This window comes from Vombatus ursinus, unplaced genomic scaffold (genome assembly GCF_900497805.2).
Source record: "Vombatus ursinus unplaced genomic scaffold, bare-nosed wombat genome assembly UNPS02014801.1, whole genome shotgun sequence".
NCBI lineage: Eukaryota > Metazoa > Chordata > Mammalia > Diprotodontia > Vombatidae > Vombatus > Vombatus ursinus.
This window is the reverse complement of record NW_020954579.1, coordinates 2,092,321-2,107,955: the sequence shown is the minus strand read 5'-3', so window position 1 is coordinate 2,107,955 and position 15,635 is coordinate 2,092,321. Positions and strand designations below refer to the sequence as shown.

General features: G+C 40.1%; 1 protein-coding gene across 2 annotated transcripts in view; it reads right to left on the bottom strand.

Moving 5' to 3' along the window:
• Positions 1-354: 354 nt before the first annotated feature.
• The window catches only part of FBXL20 (F-box and leucine rich repeat protein 20), a 112,796-nt gene continuing 97,515 nt past the window's right edge, over positions 355-15,635 (bottom strand). For both annotated transcript variants that reach the window (XM_027872877.1, XM_027872878.1), the window contains exons 12-15: positions 12,369-12,413; positions 10,168-10,224; positions 8,956-9,168; positions 355-7,702 (exon numbers count right to left, since the gene is read on the bottom strand). In XM_027872877.1, the coding sequence (XP_027728678.1) occupies positions 7,595-7,702; positions 8,956-9,168; positions 10,168-10,224; positions 12,369-12,413 (423 nt within the window). In that variant the 3' untranslated portion in view covers positions 355-7,594. The remainder of the gene's footprint in view (positions 7,703-8,955; positions 9,169-10,167; positions 10,225-12,368; positions 12,414-15,635) is intronic.

Below are 15,635 nucleotides of genomic sequence, written 5' to 3'. Positions count from 1 at the left end.
TTCCAGAAATAAATGAAATAAGTTTCAGAATGAAAATGAATAAAGGCCAGGATGTACCTGAGCCAGAATGGAGGAGGCCTATTGCTCAGCCTCCTCCAGATTCCCACTTCTAAGCCCCAGAAGTCACAAACCACCACTCAGTCAGGTCATTTCCGCAACAAAATGAAAAGTCTTCACAGCTTATTTCCTTTAATTACATCATAAAACAATATTAGAACGTACATGAAACAATAATAGTTACATAACAATTTACTTTATATATATATTTATATATATATAAAAAAAACCTTTTTTTTTCTTTTTGAAGTCCAAAGATTTCATCAGATGAAAGCAAAAGAAATACTCTATTGCAAACCCTGGATTTTTTTTTTTTTTAAAATAACCCTCCCCCCAACCCTCAAACTCAAAATAATAGGGAGGAAAGAAACACAGCCATGTGCACAGCTAAAGGAATCTTGTGTTAAGTAAAAATTATGATTCTGGGAACCATGGCAGCCTCGACAACTTGTTAAGAAAGCTTTGTGAATGTACCTGGAGGAGAAATATAATTAATTCGGCAGCAACTCTGAGCACATGAGAAAACACTCTGGGTAAAGGAACCTGTGGAATTTCAGGCGGCAGGAATGTCTGGAATCTGAATGCCATCCGGACCTGCTCCGCTTCCTTCCAACGCGGGAATGAGGAGCATGTTTGTGGGGGTGGTAGCGCTGGAAGAAGGTACTGAAACACACTGTGGTTTGGTAGAGACAAACTACCCTCCAACAGCACCATCTGTCTGCCCTTTGCCCCAGAGGCAATATCGCAGCAGAATTTCATAGGCCTCTGGGCCCTACACAAGAAGAAAGGCTGCTCAGTCTATGGCTCTTGGGGGCACTATAAAATGGGCAAACGTGAACAGAGCAGTTGGCTAGTGCAGAGTTGCCAGGCTGTTTGGGAACACCCTCCAGGAAGAGAGAAAATAAAGCCATAGCCATCTTTGGGAAGTTAAATGTGGTACAGTAAGAAGCTGACACCACTGACATCCTCCTCTCACTTGCTCTCCCTTCCCAAGCGCCCTAAAAGAGGAGGAGCGGGCTAGCTTAGACTGTTCTCCTCAGGGCAGGAGACTTCAAGGAGCTGCTTTAGGTAGGTCTTGTAAACATGCCAGTTGGCTCATAAAGGACTCAGAGGTTAGTGTTTCATTGTCAGGGGAGACGTCAGGCTTACCTCTCCTCACCAAGCCTCCGGTCAGTCAGAAAATAATAGCCAGTGATGCATAAAATAACTTATTTTTAAAGGAGGGATTGGGCATGGGTATGAGGGGAGAGGTTTGGGAGAGAGGAAGAACATCCTAATACATAAACCCAGGAAAATAGCAGCAAAAGCTTTGCTCATTACAGTGTTATACAGCACTAGGGAAGAAAATGATCCAAATCTTTATTTTAAAAAGTACGACTGGTCAAATTGTGCCAGTCAGCTTTTGAAAGTAGGGCTTGTTAAGACTTTATTTTCTCATCCTCCAGTGCCTTAAAAAGTAAGAGTAACAAGCATTATTTCAGGGGCCAAGAAATCAGGGCCAAGATAAGAAACACATACGTGTGTAGAGACACACCTACATGTACATGAGCAGCAGTTGTGTGGATTTCAGAGAACAGTGTTGGTAGGCAAGAGAAGCTGCTGTGGAAGAAATGTTCGGGGCAGTTTTCTTCTGGGACAACCATATCTCTTAAAGACTTCCAAAGGCCCTTAGAAGAAAGCATGGACATGGTTTAAAAAAATCTTTCAGAAGGTGGCTTCTTTCAGATCACACTGAGGATTGGCCAACCTACATTCTTCCAGATCCCAAAGGGGGAAGGTCCCAACTGCCACCTAACCAACACTTGCCCTAGCCCTGACTAAGCAGTCAAGTACCACTGGCAACTGTTTCACTGTACTAATTTTGACACAGCTGGGACTTAATAAGAACTTGTTCATGGGTTGGTTCTATTTTTAGATACAATATTCCAAAGAAGGGAAATGTCACTTGATTAGCAATCCCTTCCAACCTCCAACATATACTTCATACAGACTGAAGAGTCAAACCAAGGGGGAGAGGGAATGAAAATACTACTGGTCATTAACAACCTTAGCATGAAAAGGACAAAGCATAGGGTGGAAGGGGAAGGGAATAATCATGAAGTAGGAAAATTATCTACAATATGATGATACTGGGTGTTTCCAGGCCAGGAACTGACCCAAAGGGCAGATTCTTCTACCCTAAGGCAAGACACCCTAACAGTCATTTGCTTCTTTCTTAACTTAATGCTTCCCTGACCAAAACGAAACAAAAATAAACAAGAAACACAAATCCAAGGCAAAAGACCCTAGAAGATACTTTTATCAAAAATGACCAGAAACCGAATTTTTACAGAATTTGAAAACTTGCAGGGGCTTATCAATCCTTGCAGCCTCTCCACTGATGTGGCCAAGAAGACACAGTGGCTTGGTTGTTTTTTGAAATGTTACTATAAAGCCAGAAATGAAAATAGCACAACTCTTTAATACCACATCTATGAGCAATTATAATGAAGCCTGTTCTGCTTAAACTTAAGTAGGACTCCACTGGGACACAACTATATTCACCCAAGTACAGCTTGGGACTAGTTCCTGAAATTCCTGAGCAGTACAATAAGCCCCAAAGAGGAAAAGATACTGATAAACAAGAGGACCTGGAAGAATCCCATGCTAAGAACTCATTCACTTCATAAGGATTTTTCTAGTTATATGGAAGGCAATCTATCAGAAATGAGAGGGCTGGGTGATGGCAGGTGGTTCTCAATTTATATTCTCCCTTTTACCCCTCCCTTGTAGAACTACAGGCTTTTAGGGCTCATCTACGCAATTAATTATGTAAGTATATAGAGGTTAGCACTGCTATCTTCCTGAATTGTCTGGGTAATACAACCTGGCCTTACCAGACTTGTCAAGCTCACTATCAATTTAGTGACTACAGTTGAATGGAAAGGGGACTGTTCACATCTGTCCTCTGTCCATTCCTTTGGGGCTGTCGGGCCTCACTGGTCAGTTCTACTTCAAGATCTACAACTCAAACATTTTACCTTTGCCCAAAGGTTCTGCTAATCAAAAGGTCTGAGGAAAATAAAGCACAACAGCTAGGAAGCAGATGGAGAAGACACTGAAAAGTGTTTCAGAAGTGCCTAAGGGTGTCACAACAGGAATAGATATCCTCACTGAACTCCTCATTCTACCCTTCAATAACTGAGGCAGCAGTAACAACACATATTTTTTCCAATCTGTATCCATGTAGGGTAATTAACGGTGGTGGTATGAGTAGTCTTGGGCAGCAGCAGCAATTTAAAGATAGTGGCCGGGGCTCAATCATAATGCATTAATAGCATCCCTCTTCCTGCCCACCCTTCTCCTCCCCCCACACACAAAAAAAAAACCTCTCCACAATTTTATTAAGAAATTTCCTCAACATATTGTTGATATGGATAGGAAAAGGAAAACTGGATAAGGACACACATTCTCCCCATTCCAGCTTACAATAACCAAAGAGATGCTCTTCTCCCCTTCATTAAACTTCAAGGTACTTTTCTTTTTATGTCACCTCTAACCCTCTCCCTCAGTCCTACCATTGGTGCACTGAACAACTGGCAACAGTATCTTACAAGGCAATACAAAAATATGGTTGCATTTTCTATATTTTAAGTTCTGGTTAATTTGGCATTATTATAGTTACGCTTTAAATGTTCAGTGAGGGCCAAAATCTGGATGAAGACTGCATGAAAAGTATTTTGCAGATATCTCTCCAGAATATATAATTAAAGGAATATGTAACAAGTTTCTGACTTGTATCTGATTAAAAATTAGTCTATGATGGATATGAAGATTATTGGAAATTTACAAAGATCATTTAAAAGTCTCTTTAAAATAGCTGTAGGCTCCCAAAATGTTAGAGATGAAATTAGAAAATTAGAAAAGAAAAAACATACACAGAGAAATATGAGTACAACGTACTTTCATATTCATCATAGCCTCAATATTGGGGAAAAAAAAAGATTGAAGTCAGAACCCTTTTCTCCTAGGATACATCCAACGGAAAGTTTGCTTTCAAGCTCATTTCAGTTCAACAAACTTCAGATCTAGTGACAAATGGTCTGACTCACCAGAAAATGGCAGAATTCAAGGCTGATGAGCATTTTTTTGGCTATACACAAGCATAACTATGAGGGAAAGGCACTGGAGACATCTGATATAACCTTAGCATTGCTGGGACAGGCAGAGGCTTTATTTAGAGGGTAAAGAGGAATATCCATTTAAAAAAAAAAGCCTTGAGGGGAAAAAGTGTAGAAATAAAATCAGGAAAAGCAAGCATTATTGGTTGAAATTTGAACAGAGAGAAAGAATGTTTAGAAAATTGATGACTGACATTCAAGAATTCACTTCAGTTGGCATAGCACCAATGTCCCCTGGCTTGTGGTAACTAGTTGGGTAGGGCTGTTTACCTCCTCTTTTTTTAATCCTGAAACCATTTCTGTAAAGAAACTCTCAAGTCACACAGACCCCTTTTTCTCTACTATAGGTGACACATCATATAGGTGACAAAAAAAAAAAAGCAAATGGCCTTTAAGAGGGAGAAGGATTTGATTTAGGAAACATCATATAGGTGACCAAAAAACATGCAAATGGCCTTTAAGAGGGAGAAGGATTTGATTTAGTAAAGACCTCTTAAGATCACAGCTATTGACAGGATTTTAGATATGGATGAATGGGGAGAACAGTAATTTCAAGCTTCTTTCCACTCAACATAAGATCACTACATCCTATGTTTTTGGAAGCTACAATAGTCTTCTCCAAGGAAAATCTTTTAGGGCTTAGTTTGAATGAAGACAAGGGGATTTTATCTAACAACACTGGAGCAAATCCTTTCCAAGCTTAAAGGGATCAGCATTGTCATCAGAAATAAATAAATCCTAAAGCTAAATCCTAATGCTTAGAGCATGAAATTAAAATGGCCAATGCAACCCATTTCACAGACTTAATGTACCAGAAGCTTCATTCAAATTCTCCTCCTTATGATTCCTAAAAGACTGGCACTCTTCTTTCTATAGCATGGATTACCAGGTCAGGCCAAATCAGTCCTAATCTGCATCTGGGCCAGATCTCTATACTTTTAGAAATCAAGTCTCCAATAAAACACTAAATAGGAGAAGCTGTGTCCTTGAAAAGAAATAATTTTGATTTTTGGGAAAGGCGTTTCAAATTGACATCTGTTTACTATAGGCACTGGAAGGCCTATAAAAGTCCACTGCTGCCACCTACTTCCTTCTCCTCTCCTCCCCAACTGAACTGGCAAAGAATTTTATGATCAGCTTGCCAGATGTGAACAACATGCATTTTTCTGGGGGGAAAAAAGGCCCTAAATTAGTCTCCAGTATCCCCTTCCCCATTACACTTTTCAAAATTTAATACAAATTATTAGCTATGGTATCAAAACTTAACCTCCTGGATCAGTCCCTTTACAAAGTTGTTACGGTTTGTTATTTTTTTTAGATATTTCCAAAATTAGGAACTGAGAAGAGAAAAAGTTCTTTGTGGTTTTAAGCACAGTCAGTTCAAGATCAGAATTAAACACAATAAATGGCAGGCAGTGCCACAGGCTCTTTCCCAGCATTCTCTCATCTCCTGAAGCCTTTCCAATTAATGAACAAACAACCCAAGCTAATTCCAACATATGCTGGTGGTCTTAGGAGAGGGAGCCATCACCTGTAATGTGAAAAATGACCCTTGGAGCTGCTTAGATCAGTCAGAAAGTGACAAAAGGTTACCTTGACCATATAAATAATCTCCTATCAAACAACAACAAAAAGCTCCAACTCTGGAGGCCTAGAAATCTGTTACTTGTGCTTTAGAAAATCATCTCATTTTTCCTAATTCACTCCAAAAACCATTCTCCCTCAGTTCTCAAGTACTGAAGTACATGGGGAGACAAGGACCACTTTCATCTGCATTGATTATCTTAAGCCTTCTGAGGGCTGCTCCCAATATCCTCCAGGACCCAATCCCACCGGGTTATGCTTATGCTGAATATCTGGCGTGCATTGACAAGACTGGGTAAGTGACTTCTTTAGGAAGGTTTTGCTGGTCCTTTGAATGACCAACATCAGACCTGAAATTGATAACCCTAAATACAACAGCCACACACTACCATAGGGTTCAGGGTGGTGTAGGAAGAAGGGGAGAGACACATAAGAAAAATCGGCAGCACTGACAGCAATGTGTTTCATCTAAGTATCCTTCCTGAGACAAAACACTTAGCCAACATCAAAGTTAGCAATATTGTTGAGCGTACATAAATCTTAGTTCACAGCATGAGATTCAAAGAAGGGTCAGGGGTTTTCAGACTGAGGTTTGGTATTTTTCTCAATCAATTCTGCTTAAAAAATACTGCTCTCTCATGCCTTAGGAAAGACACTCGACTGATTATCAGGATTCAACTCAAGGAAACATAGGGAGCATGATGATGATGAGCACAGCCACCTGAATATGTCACAAACTATGTTCTCTTCTTAAGGAGGAACTCAAAAGGCAAAAATATGAATTGTTTCCGAAAGAAAGGGGCAAGAGCTTATATTTAGCTCATTTTCCCTCACCTGCTCTTTAGAGCTTCTCATTAGACTGAGCCTTAGGCAGTCTTTCTAGTGGTAAAAAAGTAGAATTTTAAAACATTTTTACTAATAATTAATAACTTTTCTTTAAAAAGTGTCCAGCAGCCTCAACTAAATCACCCCAAATGGAAAACTTTAAACAAGAAGACAGCAAAAAAGACAAAAGTTGAGCAGGCGACAGAGTGCGCTTCAGCAAGCAACACAAAGAGAAAATGAGACACGGACACAGACAAACACACTCAAAGACAGCGAAGGAGAACACCACAATGAGTAAGTGAACAAAAGAAACAAATTTGGGTATCAGAGATTTCAAGCTAAATCACTGTAACCATCTAGGAAATCTCTGAACTGAATGCTCTGACTGATGAGCCTTCTATGTGGGCATGCTCAGCATGTTGGTATGGAAACAAGGAAGCAGAGAAGCACTGTAATACAGTCTCATGAATGGGTGCCATCTTCATTCTCTTATAGGAGGAAGGATTTTTCTTTCTTTCTGGTCCCTGGATGCAACATTTACTGTATTTGTCCATACTTTCCTTCTCTTTGGAGAGCTCTCATTAGTGTTCTGACATCCCCAAAAGAAACCCCAAACAAAAAGAACAAACAAACCCCAGCAGCAGTGACCCTGGGTTTGCTGGAATGCCCCCCACCTTGGATTCTGATTCTCTTCTGAGCATGCCCAATAGGAATGGTTTCAAGTTACACCAAACTACCTGTCAGAAAAAAGCCAACACAGATTCAAGTCCCACTGTCACAGAGTACGTCAGCTGGAGTGGACGGTGTGGGTATATATGCATGTGTATGTGTGGCTTGGGGGATCCGGACACAGCCCTCTATTCTGGCCCTTGCTCAGAACACTGGGGTCGATTCCGCTGGAGAGACTCCGTGGTAACTCTAGAAGTGTCATTAAATACTTAGTTCGCCAAGGCTGATCGCCTCCAATGTCATAGAATGATGCAGCATCTGCAGAAGCGTTGTCTGCTGCCCCCTACTGATGGAGGCGGAGTGACGGGTGCAAAGTAGGCATGAACTTTTATATTGGGTAAATGGGTCTGAAACAAGATAGAAACATTACCCAGGACTGCAAAGACATGATCTGCAAACATAACCAAGTTTACCTAATTTCATTGAGTCTCAGTATCTATATCAATAAAATAAGGAGACTCAACAGAATACTCAAGCCCACACTAAAGGGATAGCTAGAGTATATTGGAAGAAATTAAATTTGGAAGAAATTAAACATGGAAAGTTAATGTTACTATTATTACAAATACATTAAAATGTCACACAAATATTGGAGGCAAGAGATTTTGTTCCCTGAAACTTTAACTGTCATTTTGGAAGGCTGTTTACATCATGCACGTGGGCAGTAAATAACAAAATATTTCAGCTGGCCTGTGGCATTGCTTTTCTCTTGGTTGAAAGAGGAACATGCAATTGCAATTATACTTCTCAAATAGAAATTACTTGAATCAAGTGCATGTTCTTAGCCTATCAAGTCTGAGAAGAGAGATGGGCAGGTCAAGCACTCTCTGAAGGATAATGCTATGTTCTTGATGAAGTACTGGGCTACTTTTTATTGGATGAGTGCTAATAAATCAACCTGGGATGGCTCCAGGGTTACAAACCTTTTCCTCTCTCCTCAATCCCCCCTCCCTCCATCCAATACTCACAGCAAATGACCTTAATTTCTATTTCTCTAAAGGGATTAAAGTCATTACCACTGAATGATTCCTAATGCCAGGAATACTTTTCCCTCTGCATCCCAAAATCTGACATTTAAAATCTTACTCATCTTTTAAGCCCTAGTTTAGATGTTACCTTCTCTATGAAGTCTTCCCTGATGTCCTTGTTAGAACTTACCTCACACACTGAATAAGGAATAAGGACAAAGTGTTATTTTGTATTAGTTATTTTAACATACATGTTAATATCTGTACTGTCTCCCTCTATTAGACTGTAAACTCCATAGAGGTATTATCTGTTATCTACTCTGTAGCACTTAGTGTAGTGCTCTGCAAATAGATAGTGCTTAATATATGCTTGCCATTGCTGTAAGAGGGTGAAACTAAATTCTCAAACTCAACACAGGGAAATCTTTTTGATGTACTATTTCTCTCTCACAAATCACCAAACTTCTATGATCTTGGAGCAAAAATCTCGACTGGAAAGCCTGCTAGGGATGCACTTTGTTCATGTCCTCTCCTCCTAACAGATCTATGTTAAAATATAAATCCAAATCTGTAGAAACACTTAGCATGGTAATGATAACCACAGTTTTGAGGGTGATACTGCTGCTTCTTACCCTGAGTCTCTTGATTCCAGCCCGGGTGATTTGCTGACAGTCATACAATTCTATCCTCTCAAGACTATGGCAGCTCTTCAGGTGCTCCAGGGATGCATCTGTGATAAGTGGACAATTGTCCAGCTCAATCACCTCCAGCTGGTCGTGGGCACAGGCTCCATTCCCCAGGTGACGGATTCCATCGTCTGTAATCAGCTCACAATGAGACAGACTCTAGAGCCAAAAAGAACAAGAAGAGGGTTGGAGTAATTCATGAGCACTACATGGGATTCAAAAAGAGATCTGATCTTATTTTAGGGTACTGAGAATATACTGTGAAGATACCTGATAACAGTCAGTCCGTGAATTAAAAAAGGCACCCCACAAAAGGTCTGTTTTCCAGAGCAAATTAGGCCAGAGGGTCCCTGGCTTTTCTGAAGCTCAGGCACTTCTTGAGAGTTAGTACGAAATGTTGGGTACCTGGTACAGCATCACATATAGAGCAGGTACCTAGTGACGACAATTTCTATACCTAATACCTCTCTTTGGACATTCCTTTATGTATAAGATTAATTTTAAAGTTTCCTTTTTGCTTTACTACTAATAATAAGCCTTTTCTCCCTCTTTTCATGGCCTTTTCCACTCTCTCCTTCCCCCCTGCCCCAGGCTTCAATTTCTCTTAAATAACTGGTTCCTTCTATCTCTCAAGGATTGCCATGTGAAGTTCAGAATCCTACAGATTTCCCACTTTGGGAAATGCAAACACACCAAAAATGAACTTGAACACAGCACTGATGGCTAGGGTGCCTTCAGTACTACTGGAAACTGTAGTGACGAAAGCTTCTCCAGCAAGCCTTTCCTTGTTCTTTCTTGCAGGTACATCTGGCCTGGAGGTGAGAAGCAATCTATGTTCAAGCCATCTCACCCCCGAGCTGCTGAAGATTTAAACATCATTCACACTGGACTGTAATTCGCAGAGGGCATCTCAGCTTCTCCATGCCAGTTATTTCAGTCTCCAAGCGTTGGTTCAGGATATGTTTAACTCTTCCAGCTCCTACCTTATCTTCCCCTTCACTTAGGTCCTCCCCTGGTACTCTGTAGGCAATTCGGAGAAAAAAAAAAAACCCTTTCCAAAAATGCAGCTAATCATATATCATTCTCATGAAAGTGAATTCATGGTACTGGTCCTGAAGAAAAGATTAAATTATAAATAGTTACGCAGATCAAACTCACCAACACCTGAAGTCTTGGACAGTGTATAGAGAGCTGAATTAATGTGCTATCTGTTATCTGAAAGAAACATATGAAGAAGTCTTTCTTAGGATTCTTTCTTTTTAAATCATCAAGCATTGAGCTTTCACTGGGTATACGTTCTGTGGGGACACAGATGAACAAACGATACAAAGACAAAATGAAAGGGCCCTTGCCTTCAAAGAGCTTACGTTTGATTGGGGAAGAACATGTACATACAAAATTGAATAAAAAATACGTGCAAATTAATTTCGGTAATGGGTGTGGGTAGTGGGGCATTAGTCCAATATGAAGATTCCAATCCCCAGCGGGCATGTGTGATACATGGAGCCAATAGGGACAGAGCCGACAGTGATAGGCACAAAGAAAGAGAGTGACGGGGAAGGCAGTCTGTGACTCCCTTACAGGGTTGTCAGTGGAAGACATTAGGTCATCATACCCTTTACCCTTCACAGCAGCTATGATAATACTAATTTAAATATTATCCCTTGATCAAAAAGTTAAAAAGACAGGGGAGGGGATGACAAATGATAAATCCCTTCCTCCGTCTGGTGAAGCAGAGGGAGGTAGACTTGCAGTGCTCATCCTACAGTTTAGGCTTCTTTCCAAGTAGGACAATAAGCCTTGCTGAGGTTTCATTTCTGGCTGCTCTGGGAGTGAATGTGGCTCTATGATCAAAAAAAGTGACTTGGAAACATTCATGGGTCTTGAGCTATTTGGCCTATTGGCAGAAAGGGTACATACAAGAATATTCCATAGTTTGAATAGTTATTACTCTCTCCAAATGCCTAGGAAGCAGCATTAGCAATTGATCCAGATTAAGGTGCTGTCTTGGAGAAAGGTGAGGCAAAATGGGGACCTGTCACTATTTTGGAAATGAATGGCTTAAAATACAACAAATTTAGAATTAGAAGGGACCCATGTTAAATAATTTCTCCAAGTGAGTGAGATGATTCTTTGAAATTCTTTACCACACACGCCAATTTACAAAAGGTAAAAATGTCCATAAATAGTTCCTATTCCCAAATTACTTTAAAAAAAATTAAATTTGATCTTCCTAATTTACAATTCTGATCACATCACTCTTCTCTCTACCAAAGACCTTCCGAGGTTTCCTAATACAGTACTTACTGAATAAAGTATAAACTCTTGATTCTGGTATTCAAGGACCTCCATGACATGGCTCCAGCCTCTTTTCCCAGCTTATCTTTTTCTCCTCTCCCCTTCCACACAAAATGGACTTCATCATCTGTTCCTGGCCCTCTTGTCTCCTAAACTCAATTTGGGGATGTTTACATTCCTTTGGTTCAAGGTCTAACTCATATGTTACCTGCTCTATGAAGCTTTCTCTGATTGACTTTTCCAGATTCATCTTTCTCTCTTTGCAAACTTCTCATGTTATCAGTTTATATCTGGCACTTGTCCTTCACATGTGTCACACTGACCTTCCTATCACAGTTACATCTGTGGTTCTATATGAGTATGAACCTTTGCACATGTTCTGAGGTTTCCAAATGTTTGCTAAATAAAACATGGTTTTTGGAGTACATAAAAAGCATTTACCCTTGCTGTAAGTCATAAATTTTCTTCTTACTTTAACTGCTCTTTCTATTCCCATCCTCTTTTCCTCCTCAGTCTTCCTGCAAAGTTCAACCTGTGATTTCACCAACGTGGGCAATTCCCAGTGAGAATTCCCTCCAATGATTCAGATCAACAACTGTCTGTAACTATTCTATAAGGTTAAGTGACTTGTTCGAAGGCATAAGCCAGTGTGTCTAAGTCAGGATTAAATCCAGATCCTTCTGACTCCAAGGCTGTCCCTCTATCCATTCATTAGGTCATCCTGTCTCTGCTCCATCTATTAATGACCACAAGATTCTTGAATTAAATAAAATGCATTTCTATCACTGTTTGTGTGCATAGGGACCTAGAAAGATAAGGAAATCCTGACTCTGAAGTAGTACTCTCTACAGTCTCAGATGTTTAGGACTTGGGCTCCTCTGAAGCTTGGAAAGGTCAGAACACATATAATAAGAATTTCTTTCCTCAATAAAACCTTCAAACAAGTTTAGACATTTTTTAAAAAGTATGTTTTGGACATTCCTTATGCTCATCACAGTATTTTTGCAAAATTATAGCATTCCAGATAATGATTCAAAGTGTTGGAGCTCCTATCATCTTACCTGAACACATTCTTCTAGGTCCATTTTTTCTAGTTCATGGCAATTCTGTAAAGTGTAAACAAAATATCAGAACATGAAAAAAAACTGCAGAATCCAAGGAAATCTCAGAGATGATGTCATTCTAATGCCATCCTTATAGTTCAATTATTTTGGAGAACATTGATGTAACCAGGAGTCCTCAAATGTCTCAGCACTGAATAATTTACCAGTTCTAAGTCAGTCAGTCAACAAGCACTTATTAAGTGCCTATTATGTACCAAGCAAGGTGCTAAGCACTAGAGATTTAAGGCAAAAACATAGTCCAGAGGCAACTAGTGAAAAGGCAGACAGTTGGAAGATGGAATGTTGAGTATGAGGGACAGCAAGAAGGCCAGTGTCATGGGATTATATATACTAAGTGGAGAGGAGTAAAGTGTAGGAAGAGATCAGGTTATGAAGAGCTTTAAAGGCAAAGGATTTTATATTTGAGTCTAGAGGCAAAAAGGAGCCAATAAAGTTCACTGAATAGAAGAGTGACATGATCAAACCCACATTTTAGGAAAATTCTTTGGTAGATGAGTGGATGATGGACTGTAGAGAGGAGAAACTTGAGACAAGGAAGCCAACTAAGAAGGCCGCTGTAATCATCCATTATAAGAAGTGATGAGGGCCTGTACAAGGGTGGCAGCTGGGTAGAGAGAAGGGGACATGTGAGAGATATTCTTCGGACAGAAAGAAATGACAAGATTTGGCAAGAGTGTATATGTAAAGTGAGGGTGAGTCAAGGATAACAGTGAGGTTGTGAATCTGGGTGACCAGAAAGATGGTGGTGTCCTTGACAGTAACAAATAAGCTCAGAAGAGAGGAAAGTTTTCAGGGAAAGACGATGAGTTCAGTTTTGGACATGATGAGTTTGAGATGTCTAATAGGCAGAGAGTGATGCAAAGAGGCCAAGAGAGAAATCAGAGTTAGACAGACTGACCTGATAATTATCTGCATAGATACACAAACATTGAAGGGAGCTGATGAGATTACCAAGCTAGAGGGTACAGAGGGAGACTAGGGGCAGCTAGGTGGCACAATGGATAGAGTGCTGGCCCTGGAGTCAGGAGGACTTAAGTTCAAATCTGGCCTCAGACACTTACTAGCTGTGTGACCTGGGGTAAGTCACTTAACCCCCATTACCTCCCCCCAAAAAGAAACCAAACAGATGTTTCTAAAAAAAAAAAAAGTTTTTAAGTGGGTTAGAAAACTGTTGAGTTAGCTATTGTACTGTTAAAAGAAGGCAAAAAAGGGGGGGCGGTTAGAAAACTGTTAGCTTAGTTATTGTACTGTTAAAAGAAGGTTAAAAAAAGGGGCAGCTAGGTGGCACAGTGGATAGCACCAGCCCTGCAGTCAAGAGGACCTGAGTTCAAATCTGGTCTCAGACCAGGCACTTGACATTTGACACTTACCAGCTGTGTGACCCTGGGCAAATCACTTAACCTCAATTGCCTCAACAGGGAAAAAAAAAAAGGTTTAAAAAAAAAAGGTTACCAGGAGAAGAAGAGTGTCCAAAACAGAGCCCTGCGGGACATAACCACAGTTTGGGGACATTGGTGAAGGAAGATCCAACAAAGGAGACTAAAGAAGAGCAATCAGACAAGCACGAGAACAGGAGAGAACAGTGCCACAAAACCTAGAAGGAGAGAGTATTCAGGAGAAGAGGATGATGGACAGTGTCAAAGGCAGCAGTGTGATGAAGAAGGATGAGGATGGAGAAAAGGCCATTAAATTTAGCCATTAAGAGATCATCGGTAACTGTGGAGAGATAAGGTCAGAAGCCAAACTGCAGAAAAGAGTAAGAGGAAACATTGATTACAGAAGGCTTTCTCAAGGAATTTACTCATAAAAGGGAGGAGAGATATAGAAAGACAGTTAGCAGGGATGGTCTGATCAAGTGAGAATTTTTAAGGATAGGAGAAAAATGAGCAGCAAGGGAAGAGTAGACAAGGAGAGATTAAAGATTAGCGAGATAGGAAAGATGATAAAGGAGGCAATCTGGTAGAGAGGAGAGGATGTATGTGGATAAAATAGTTGAATGTGGAAAATTTTGCTAATAAAGAAATTCTTTCAAGCACGAAGAATTCTATAAAAATTATTTCCTTGGAGGTAGGCATGAATGTCTTATTTTTAGTGCTTTTCCATTAATTTTTAGATATGCTATATCCTAGGTCATGTTCCAATGTTGTTCCTAAAAGTCATGTCCCTTCCCACAAGCCATTATGCTAGTCAAAGCCATTCTGGTTTTAAAGAATCATCATACTTATAAAGCATTCCAAGATGGCAAAGTACAGAATAGCTAAAAAGTCTTCCTATTTTAAAGTCTAATATTTCTTTTAGCACTCAACTTACATTACAAACACTGAGACAACCAAATTAGGTTTCCATTTCTCTTACTTCAAGAATCTGTGATTTCATTGGTGTGGGTACTTCCTCCACCTATGAAGATTGCAACCCCTCTCTATTTTAGTACAGAGATCTCCAATTGGGGCTGTGGCACACCTAAAGGGGTAACCAATCAGAGGGTTCAAAGATGGGTCCAATTCCACCCTCTCCCCAAGAGCTAATCATGGGGTTTGTCTCCAATAATCATACCCCTCACCCATAAACAGCAAGCAACTTTCCCCTACTCCATCCCTCCCACAGTAGGCCTCACATAGCTGCATAAGCTTCCAGCTTCTCGCTTTCTCCAACAGCCTCTGAAAATAATTATGACCTAAACATAACCAGCACCCCACATTAACAGCTGCAAAAGCTAAAAACGTCACACCTCCCCTTATCTCCCTCACCAGGATAGCCACACCTAGCTCCCTTATCAATCCATGGTTGTGGCAGGTACCCCAAGGAGGCTTCTGTGATGAGGGGCAATGGCTAGTAAGAACAACTTCCCCACCCCTAGTTTTGTTTTCACTGAAACAGAATAAGCTACACCGATTAAGAGGACATGGATGGATTACAATGGGTATCATATCCTTCCTGTCTCCCAAGTTCTCAAACTTCTCATTATCCTTACAATGTAAGTGTGTCCCCTATTAAAACACTCATAACTTCACACTTAAATAGATGTAATTTCCCAACTCATATAAAATGTCTTCCAAATAAAGAGTTTCAGTGGGTTTTGAACTTATTTATTAAAAATAAAACATTACCATGTTTCAATAGCTTAGAAGAAATACCATTAACATTTTGCTAAAAGCAAAAACGGTTTTTATACCAATAAATAAATAATATACCAATAATAATGTT